The following is an 11,483-nucleotide window of genomic DNA, read 5'->3' as shown; positions in this document are numbered from 1 at the left end:
GATTTATGTATCTAGATTTATGATATATTTAGGAATAAAAAACTTAAATAATGTAGTAATCTTCCACTTTGTTTTTAATATTTGGTATACAAAAAATGATTTCAATTTAACTTTGAAGAGGGATATATATATACTACATGCCAAAAGTATGTGGACGCCTGACATCCAGCATCTCATCCAAAATTATGGGCATTCATTTGGAGTTGGTCCACCCTTTCGTGCTATAACAACCTCCAGTCTTCTGGGAAGGCTTTATACTAGATGTTGGAGCATTGCTGCAGGGATTTTCCTCCATTCAGCCAGAAGAGCATTAGGTCGGGCACTGATTGGGCAATTAGGACTGGCTCGTGGTTGGCTTTCCAGTTAATCACCATGGTATTGGATGGGGTTGAGGTCAGGGCTCTGTGCAGGCCAGTCAAGTTCTTCCACACCGTTCTCGAAAAAACCATTTCTATATGGACCTTGCTGCGTGCCCGGGGGCACTATCATGCTGAAACAGAAAAGGTCCTTCCCCAAACTGTTGGGGAAGCACAGAATCGTCTAATATCATTGTATGCTGTACCATTAAGATTTGCCTTCACTGGAACTAAGGGGCCTAGCCCAAACTATGAAAAACAGCCCCAGACCAAGGGGTGTCCAGATACTTTTGGTCATATAGTGTACATTGTTAACTCATATAGGTTCTTAAGGGTAAAACAATCAAACAATCATAGTATAAGTGACCATTAAAATGTTATAGAGGTCAAGCATGCCACAGGTATTTGGTGGTATTCTGTATTTTGATGTTTTTACAATAGAAAATTAAATTATGGAGTAAAGAATTTTAGCTTATGTCCAGCATACATGTACCACAGCTTGTGTCTGGTTTAAGTGGTTAGCATTAGAGTAACTGCTTCCTGAAGAAGATCACACCAGTCAAAATGCATGTAGCTCACTGCTTACTGTACCACAAGGGCAGCAATTTCGACCAAATGCAGAACCTAATTTCACAACAACTGTAAGTTATGCATCTGAAAAAAAAGGTCTGTGTGTGCGTATTTGTGTGAATGCATGAATCTATATATAATTGTATAAACAGATACGCGTACATTATGTAGTATATAAGTATGTAAATGTATACATGTAAAGGCCACTGTTGTTTCGTGTAATGAGGAGGGATAAGCTGAAATGCAAAAGTGGCGCGGTAGATGTCACATGGTGTGAAATGCGTTGCAGAAACCTCACTGCCGTGCGTGGCTTCCCGAGATGCGACGCTGCACCACAGAGCCGCAGCAGCAGAAGCAGCAGCAGCAGCAGCAGCAGGCGTAAGTGTCACCCCATTCACCACATGACTTCTGCATGCCCATTCGACACAAAACCAACTTCCTTCATCTGCGCTTTTCCAGCCAGCCAGCCAGTTCACGTTTTGAGAAAAGCTCCGTGTCGTAAACCAACTTCCTTCATCAGCGCTTTTCCAGCCAGCCACTTCACATTTTGAGAAAAGCTCCATGTCGTTCTGTGTTTCAGGGGCAATTCGGGTCACTGGGAGAGAAGAGGAGGTATGGTCAAGCAGTTTGTTTATGATCTGATTCACATGTTTGGTGGTGGGGGGGGGGGGGCTGTCATGGTGGTCCGTGAAGGACAGAATTCGCCTGATATGTTTACAGAAAAAAATGTTTTAATCAATTGTGCTGCAAGAGATTTGAAACATCTAGCCAACCATTGGCAAGGAGACGGTGGAATCATAAGGACAGCCAGCATGCCATAGCAGCTGGCAGTGAATGGGCATAGTGTAGGACCATTTCTCCCTATTGTACGTCGCTTTGGATTAAAGCGTCTGCCAAATAAAGGTAATGTAATGTCCTGTATGAGGTGGCACAGTGGTGCAGCGGATAGCACTGTTGCCTCGCAAGAAGGAAGTTCTGGGTTGATGTGTCAGCCAGATTATATCTGCGTGGAGTTTGCATGTTCTGAAGGTTGTGAAGCTTCCAAGGGCCCTGACTGAGAGGAGCCCTCAAAAAATATTACATTACATTACATTACATTACAAAAAAAAAAAAAAAAAAAAAAAAGTGGACTTAAGTGGACTTGATCCTGAGTTTGGTTACACTGTTGTAAGTCGCTCTGGATAAGAGCGTCAGCTAAATGCCTATAATGTAATGTAAAAAAAAAATATTAGAACAGGACTTTGTGGGGGTAGCGGGGCCCAATGTGGGATCTCTTTTCATGGGGCCCCAAAGGTCCCTGGTGGCCTACGGACATTAGAAGTAGGGAGTGAAGTGTGGACAGACTTTTTTTCCCTGAACTGCTGGATGTGCTCAGCACCACGTTGATGAGAGCAGGGCAGCTGTCTCCCGTTCTTTGGAGTGCTCCGTTTGTTTTTCACATCGGTTTTATTCGCAGTGCCGATAATCAGGCCAGAGCTCTACCGCGTCTTGTGGTGAAAAACAAAAAAAATCGGCACGTATTTTGGAAGGCCTGGCATGGTGGCTGATTGCCTTCAGATAGGTAGATGCGTAGAGGGCCTAAGGGAATTTGACTTTTGTTCAAGTTGAGCTTGTTTTCGTCTGTATACTAGCGCTGGGTAACTCTTCTACCGCTGCTGTGAGTGCCATCCCTGAGGTGCTCTTGTGTTGGTGCTGTAAACACCTCACAGCTAGACCAATGAGGGTTTGTAGCTGGAGGGGAAGGCACCGCGTGTTTTCCTTTTGCTGGTGTGAGTCAAAACGGAGATGTTAGTTAGTTTTCATCTGTTCGCAAGAACAGGGCACAATTAGAATTAAGAATGCACTGGTTCCGTTGCCACGGGTTAGATATGAAGGAGTTGCTTCATATCCCGCTTAAAACTGGCCTGAAACGGATCAGTAGCATTCTGGTTACTCTCCGTTTGTAAACGGGGCTATGCTGTCATTAGAGATATATCCGATCTGTCGCCGGACTGTATATATTCCAATGAGAGCATCAGAATATTCACATATGCGCGAACAACATACCAGATATATCCCTGAACTCAGCAAGGAAGCGTAACGGTTATTATGTTTTACTCTCGTGTTAAATCTGACTCCAGTTTATATGAAAAATTTAAAATTAGGGTTTAACTATACGTGGAACTTGGGAGTGGTTACACTCGACTCTATCTTGTGCCATCATTCCTCAATATATGCTCCCGGGCTTTAGCATTATTGTTAAATCTCAGTTCGGCGAGGAATCCAGAGGGTAGGAGGCTGACCACCATAATACATGCCTTCCATGCCTGGCTTACATGGATAGTGCATAGACAGTTATGAGCCCAGGGCGGTGAAGAATCTATCGGGCTCCTTAAGGCGAATTTGGGGAGAACCAGCGTACTACGCCCATGGGTCCTCTTATGCCAAACAACACCAGAACCGATCCCACCAGTCCCTTAACAGGCAGATCGTGGTCACCTATCTAACTTGAAGACCCCACTACAGACGTTTACTGTACTAGACCCCTGATCAGTAGGTCCTAGTCAGAATTGCCCCCCTGAGTATTTAAACGGAATTTCGGCTGAAAAGAAGATAAAATGGATTAGAGTCATGAAGACCACGCAAGTTAAAAATAAGAATTTATTGAACAGGCAGGTAGGTTATTATCTTCAATTTCCAAAATCAATTATAAAGGTTAAAAACAGAAATACCGAGTAAAAGAGTTCTTACCAGCCTGTTTAGCTACACACAGAACATCGAGTATGCGCAGTGCGGGAAGTCGATTGCGATCTTCCTCGACAGGATTGTCTCCCTTCCTTTAGGCCAAATCCCGCGTTTGATCTAGGCGGCATTACCATAAATTAACCTGGCCGAATCATAAATCTCGAATTTCGGCCCCCACCATTTGGGGCTGCTGTTAAAACAATCAGTGGGGAAATCGAGAAAAGGAGATGATTACCAGAGAGGACATTCCATTGTGTTAGTTTTTTCTTGAGTTGCTGAAACTATGTTTTTTCAAATTCTATTTGGTATGAAACATATTTCATTCAATGGCTTGAACCATGGAGAAAATGTACATACCAAACATGCCAAGTGGATGTAATATTATGGTGCAGTTGTCATGAAAATACCCTTTTGTTTAACCATTGTACATGCAATCAATGTTATTATTACATAATGCATAATACAATAATACAATGAAAACATGTGCATGGTTTGTAAGGTTTTCCGGGATTTGTAAATAAGATATACAGATGGTTTATAGATGGTTTATAGTCCAGATCCAGAAAAGAAATACAAAGTGTAATGTCCGAGGGGCCCAAATGAGGGCACTGTGGTACTGTCCCGTGCAGTGGCCCCCACCAGGTGCCGGTCGTTTCACCCTTTACGACCCCAAAACACCCACACCCACAACCACAGACAAAGAGACTAGTTCCCCTTATCTTGGTTGTGTCCAGGTGGTAACATTCCAGACAACCAAATGGCCTGCCCATTCAGAGGAAATCCGAGTGACTGATTGTTTTACCACCAGGCTCTCGGGTCCTTTGAATTACACGCTGCGTCCCAGCATGCTGGCTCGGTCAAATGTCAGCCTTTTCTGGGTCCCAGTTTGACTTCCCTCTTACAGCTCCCCCCTCTGGCCCAATGGGGGACACTTCAGAACGTCCTCCCAAGGGGTCATGGACACTTCCCCAAATGGTTAGTGCCGGAGGTCCAGGGTCATGGGGCTGATGGTGAGAATAACTGGGAAGGCTGATCTCAAGGGGTGTGGGGTTTGAGGTGTGTATGGTAGGGAGCGGATCAGATGTTGCAGTGAAGATGGGAACTTTTGCGCTCCAGATGCCCTGTTGCACGAAGTCCATTCCATCAGTCGGGGCCCGCCGTGTTCTTAAGCACAGGAAAACTCACAAGACAGCTGACAGTGACGTAGGAACTTTGTACCAGGAGGTGTCCTCTCGATTGAATCTATCGAAGCAAAGTCTTGGAGAAGCTGTACTTAAGGTTGATATCCACGGGGCTGTGCAGAGGTTGAACCTTAACACATTTGGTGGGATTATGGGGAGAAAGGTTTGTGAGATATTGCATATAAGACTGAGGTATTTGGGAGTTTCATGACAACTGCATTATGTGGTAAATATGAGGTTTTGTCCTTCTCATGGTAATATCCTTTGTAATTTTGGATAAACTGGATTTGGGGAAATTAAAAAGAAAGGAGACAAACTTATTGCATTTGGTGTGGAAGGTTATAAAAATGATTACAATTATTATTATTATACTTTTTTTTTTTTTTTTTTTTTTTTCATATCAGTAAACAATTCTGTAGCATATATTTGGCAGGCTAAATCACGCTTGATAGTATGGGTTTAATTTGGAAAATGGATTGCAGATGGAGAGAAACGCCAGCGTTTCCGCCCAAATTGCTTTGATGACCTTGACATAGTTATTAGTGGGGGTTAGAAACCAGTGGCCACCTGATTTTTACCCATGTTGAGTAATGAGAGGGGTTAAATATTGTCTGAATATGGGAAATTTAGTTAATGACCATTGAAAAGCCTGTAATATATTAGGCTTTGCGTTCACTATACTGGTGGAATTTTGATTGGCAAATCTGCTTATGTAATTAGGGATTAAATCATATCAAGCAGTGATTATAGCCATACAGAGATGTTATCCTGTGCGCTACCATGCATCACATCTGCTGACAGGTGTTTCAACTGTTACAACATACAGGTGTCATTTAAAAATCATTGTAGAAAAACCCGTATCCGATATGTTAATCTAGGAATGAAGAATAATTACAATGAGAATGGAGAGAAAAAATAAAGAAAAACACAAAAAGCATAGTTTAAGGCATATAAGACATAGAGTATTCGGAGGTTGTAGCATCCCTAAGTTTGTAACAGATATATTTTAAAAGAAATGTGAACATTGTTATTAATATTAACAGAGATATCATACATATTAAAAAAATTTCACATACTTCTAAAATATTTTTCCAGAAGGGACCTAAAAACCCCCCTACCCATGAGGTGTTATCTTGGTCATGCATTCCTGAAATTTGTTTACGTAGGTGATCCATATCCTCAATCAGCTGTTTTAAATTGTCCTTTGGATTCACCACGTCGGAACAGCATTCAGGACCGATAATTGTGCAGGTGCCTCCTTGGGAGGAAAGGATATAATCTAATGCTACCCGATTTTGCAGAATCATTAGCCTATGCGACGACAATGCCAAAGAAACATTTCCCAATGCCATAGCCGTGTCATTGGCCAACTGTTCTACATAATGGGATAGCATGCGTACCTGGTCCAGGGCCTGCATTACTCCATAATTAGGTATAAGAGCACCTAGGGCTCGTGACCAAAATGTTTGTTTGCAGGTAAAATCATGGATGCAATTGGGATTATCATTTTCACTCCCCATGGAAAGGAGTGAGATGGGGGGTTGACTGGGCCTATGAGCTGGACGCATGGCGGGGTACATATATACTAAGGAACAAGTTCCAGTGAATTGAGCCGGCAATTCAGGCCACACAGTTGTACCACATAACCAATGTGTTCCTGGTGGAGCTGGAATGCGACAGAATTTATTTAATTCAAGTAACAGTACCCAACCATTTTCTTCATTGACACAGTCATCGGGGGAGTCATGAGAGGAAAGGGGTGTGGAATATTGCCGGGTCATACGATGTCGATGGGGTCCAGAGCTATGGTACAGTTTGTTTCCGTTTATGGTGTAAATATTTTGGCAATTTGTTGTGGGAATCACCCCCATTGGTGAGGATGCTCCGTTTTGTTCTAAGCACCATGTAAACATGGTTGGGACAAGGATGTCGGATATATTAAAAGAAGGTAAATGAACTTGATCACAAGTTAAACCTGGTATACAACACTGAGTGAGAGAAGGAAGAGTTAAATTATGACAGGGGGATACACTTACAGAACTTTTGACATTGAGTTTCAAAAGTGCACATGTATCGCATTGTGAAATTGGGTGTGCCACCCAGGGAATACCAGTACCGACGCTCACTGAATGTGGCACACAAACACTTTGATTGGGAAATAACAAGGAACGTGTGTAATCAAACATGGTTTGGAATACATTAGCTCTAGGGTTAAATTGTGGAGGTTGTAGGATCGTCGGGTGAAGTGTAGGGGGTGTTGGTGATTCTAGCGGGGAATCCTGTCTACCATTGGTGAGGGATAGACAGGACATATAGCAAACCATTCCTAACAGCCAGCCCATGGTGAGAGGGGGAGTTCTCATAAGGTGTTTCTTCCTCCCGGCCCCTCCAATGGTAGTTGACGCAGGCACCCTGGACAGCAGACACACTTAGGAAGAAACCTAGGCAGAGAAATACAGTTAGGTATCCCCCCCAACCCCTCTGAACAATTTACACTGGTTCATGTGGTACCACCTTAGCTTTCCTCGGATGGCTACGGCTATGCAGCTGTGGCAAACAGCCTTCACTTCATAGGGCCCATGCCACCGAGGAGCAAAAGCGTCTTGTTTCACAAAAACACGCACCATAACCATGTCCCCTTCTGTAAATTTAATTTCAGAGGTGGGGTTGAATTGTGCATCATTACGCAGGTCAGCCTGCTGCTGTCTCAGCGCAGCCTGCGCATAAAGCACTTTGAGCCACTCTCTTAGCTGCTCTAATACCCTCTGTTGTTTCACCAGTACCAGAGGCCCCAGATCGGCGGGAGAAACCTCTGGATCAATTGGTAGCCTCATGAGTCGCCCTGTCATCAGTTCATATGGACTAAGACCTGTAGCCCTGGACGGGGTAGCACGCAGAATGGTCAGAACAGTGGGCAACGCCTCGGTCCATTTATTCTGGTGTTGCACTATTTGTTTGGCAATCCCTTCCTTGATGGTGCGATTGACTCGTTCAACCATCCCTGAACTTTGAGGCCTATAGGGCACATGAAATGACTGCTTAATATGGAGTATTTTACAGACCTGTTGGGTTATCTGGCCAGTGAAATGGGTCCCTTGATCAGATTCAATTTGCATTGGTGCTCCCCAGAGCGGGATGATTTGGTTCGCTAGCACCTGTGCCACTGTATTTGCGGTGTTATTGCGTGTGGGTATCGCCTCAACCCACTTTGAAAATTTATCAATAATCACAAGACAATAGCGATACCCCCCTCTCGCACTGGGAAGTGGACCAATGAAATCTAACTGAAGGGATTCCCAGGGCCCCCTAGGTGGATCAGGCCGACGCAGGTTTGTGCGGCCTGGTCTGCCTTGGTTCACAGAGGCACACACTATGCAAGAGCTGCACCACTGCTCGACATCAGCTAACATATGCGGCCACCAAAAATGGCGTCTAATTAACTGCAAGGTTTTTTCAGCTGACACATGCGCATATTCATGATATAATTTCAACACCGGCCTTCGCAGTGTATCGGGAACAACGTACTTGCCTTCTCGCAAAATTATGCCCTCCTTCCAGAACCTCGAGCCATCAATGTATGCTCGGGTCTGGCCCGGAACCTCACAATCCCTAACTGGGCTTTGTGTTTCAGGCTTTGGTTCACAGGTGTGCGGCTGGCCTTCCACATCCCCAAGGAGATGGGGCAGGATTCTGTTGTTTTCTGTTGTTAGTTCCCGAGCCTGGATGTCAGTAAGCCACCGTGCTAACCTATGAGACGATACACCTTTGATTTGACCCTGCAACAACATTCGAACTGGCGTATGCATTGTGTGCACAACAACAGGTTGGAAACCCACTAGCGGCTCTGTGGTTGTCAACATCCAATGCACCGCGAGAACGTGCTGTGTGCATGGGTCAAATCCCTGTTCAACTGGGGATTTTTTCCGGCTGTAGTACGCGATGGGACGCAATACCCCCCCGTGCTCCTGAGCTAACACACCACTGAGCGTATTTTCATGCGCGTCAACCTGAATGTGGAACGGTTTTTGAGGGTTGGGTAAACCTAAAGCCGGCGCCGAACATAAACAAAGCTTTAAATCCGTAAACGCCGCTTCGTGTTCCTCCGTCCAATCAAGAACATCAGTAGGCTTGGTTTTGCCTTTTAATAGATCGTACAAGGGAGCAGTAATACCAGCAAAGTCGGGGATGAAATCCCGAAGATAGTTAGCTGTCCCTAGCACTCTCTGTAACGAATTCAAAGTATGGGGTCGGGGGAGCCCAGCAATACATTTCCGCCTATCTTCGGTTAATGCTCGGTAACTCTGTGTAAGCGTATAACCTAAGTAATGGACCTCTCTTTGTGCGATTTGTGCTTTCTCCTTATTCAATTTAAATCCTGCCTTGCCCAGGGTCTGCACCACTGTGTCTACTAGCTGCAGGTGATCATCACGTGATTCCCCTGTCGCTATCAAGATGTCATCGACGTAATGGGTGACGTTACCCGTCTTACACAGTGGCCCTAACACATCAGATACAGCTCTGTGGAAAATGGCTGGACTATTGTGAAGGCCCTGGGGCATACGCTCCCAGGTGTACTGAATTTGATTCACAGTAAAGGCCAATTTCCATTGGTCCTTCTGTCTGACTTTAAGCGACCAAAAACCATTCTTAATGTCTAGAACAGTGAACCAACATGCACTGGTGGGGATCTGGGACATGATAGTAGACGGATTTGCCACAATTGCCGTGGCCCTGGGCAAAACTTGATTCAAGCGTTGGTAATCAATACAAAGGCGCCATTTCCCATTTGGCTTAGGAACCGGCAGACACGGAGAGTTAGCGGATGAACTGCACCGACGAACAATACCCCTAATTTCCAGTTGTTTTACTATTTCATGCACGGCTGCTTCTGCTTCTGGCTTAATTCGATATTGTTTTTGGGGGGGAGGCGGGTCCCCCTCAATTCCGATTTCAAAGTCAACCAGACCGCAATCGTGATCATGAGTAGCCCACACGTCTTTATGTTTATCAAAGAAATGCTGGAGGGGATCTGATGTGGAGATTGACATAAGGCGATTTCCGGGCGGGCACCGTTTCGTAACCCGGTCTGTTGTTATCTCGATTTGCTTTTCAAAACAATGAATTACAAAGCCATACTTTCGCATTAGATCCATTCCCAAAACAGTACCCTCTCCATTATTCGGCAAAAACCATAACGGTTCCTCTAACATCACAACACCTAGATCGAGGCGAACAGGTTGCGTGCGAGTAGCCAGCATGATATTTTCGCCGATTCCACGTATTTGTATAGTTTTCTTTGTCAATGGTAACGGTACGTCTGTACAGGAGCAAGATGCACCAGTGTCAATTAAAACATTAACTAATCGGCCTCCAAGATTAGCCCGTATTTTAATTCGATTCCCACTAGAAACAATACTCCCAATCGCAAGGGAGGCCACGCACCCCTATAGTAAATCTTCAGAGCTGGCTGCTAATGCTGCCAAAGCTGCCTGAAGCGCGCTATAGGAACTCCCGTTATTCTCATTTTTCAACTTTTGTCCCGTTGAGTTTTGCTCATCAAACTTCCGACCACTAGGCTTGATTGCTCTCCAATCCTGCAGTATGCTCTGCGAGGAGTGCCGCGGAAGGCCCAAGGAATCTCGCAACAACCAACACTGGTTGAAACTATGACTGAGTTTGCTGCAAAAAGGACATCCCCGCTGTGAGCTGTTCCCTGACCCTTGTGGGCTAGCCCCGCCTTTCCCTTCGGCTACCCATTGAGTAGACGCAATAATGCGCGGCTTGCCCTGTTTAGCTAACCGGTTCTCAATTTTTGAGGCCCATTCCACCAGTGACCGGAAGGTGTTTTCTGGTGGATCAGCTCCATTAGCTAAAGCCTGCTGGATATGAGGGCCAGCATTATTTTTCAGGAGTTGCAGTAGCACCTCCTGATTGCGATTGGCATTCTCGATACCCGAATGCTCTTTGAACGAAACCCACATACGTTCCGCAAATACCTCAAAAGCCTCTTTCTGTGCCTGTCTAATATCGAGAATTTTATGCCAAGCGGCATGAGTCGGTCCCCGCAATCGCAATAACGCCTCCTTAAGCCGATCATACACCACACTGTCATCTTCGTCATCCTCCCCCTTTACCATAATCACACCCGTTTTTAACTCCTCCGGCAACTGGGATCTTAACTCCTCAGGAATTGTAAGGAGTGCAACCTGCCATACATCCCGCAACTCTAAATTATACACGGATGCCTGCAACATTAAATTATCCCAGTAAGGCTGGAACGGCCCACGCCTTGGCATTGGCCCTACCACCTCCTTATGCCTCGCGCATTCCTCACACGTTAGAGGACGACTAATGACGGTAACAGTGTCGTCAGCATTGGTTACTGTTTTTAAAACCGCGACTTTAACGGGGGTACGGCTAAGAGTACTAGCTCTATGGCGTGTCACCACCGGGCTACGTTGCCATGGTTGACCCGGCTCACACGGACGATAATAGGATTTTGTTGCAATCCCCGGGGTAGCCTCTGTCGACCTCCTTAGTGTCGCAGAAGTTTCCCCGGCCGAGAATGCTTGACTACGAGATTTATTGGCTAGGGCTAGTACCTCCTCCTCCTCGCTCTCTTCCCGCACGTCGCCACTAGCAACGGCGGATC

The 11,483-nt window shown here is 45.3% G+C and overlaps 1 protein-coding gene across 14 annotated transcripts in view; it reads left to right on the top strand.

Moving 5' to 3' along the window:
- The window catches only part of LOC135234214 (T-cell immunoreceptor with Ig and ITIM domains-like), a 30,693-nt gene that overhangs the window by 3,535 nt on the left and 15,675 nt on the right, over positions 1 to 11,483 (top strand). For 3 of the 14 annotated variants that reach the window (XR_010324051.1, XR_010324050.1, XM_064298629.1), the window contains exons 4-5: positions 1,246 to 1,304; positions 1,507 to 1,538. The exons of 9 other annotated variants lie outside the window; for them this stretch is intronic. Coding sequence is in view for 3 of the 5 variants with exons in the window: in XM_064298629.1 (XP_064154699.1) it covers positions 1,246 to 1,304; positions 1,507 to 1,538 (91 nt within the window). In the remaining 2 variants the exon portion in view is untranslated. Of the gene's footprint in view, positions 1 to 1,215; positions 1,305 to 1,506; positions 1,539 to 11,483 lie in introns of all 14 variants that reach the window. 2 more of the 14 variants (XM_064298599.1, XM_064298590.1) reach the window with 1 other exon arrangement.

Source organism: Anguilla rostrata, chromosome 1, assembly GCF_018555375.3.
Source record: "Anguilla rostrata isolate EN2019 chromosome 1, ASM1855537v3, whole genome shotgun sequence".
Lineage (NCBI taxonomy): Eukaryota > Metazoa > Chordata > Actinopteri > Anguilliformes > Anguillidae > Anguilla > Anguilla rostrata.
This window is presented reverse-complemented; position numbering and strand designations above follow the sequence as displayed.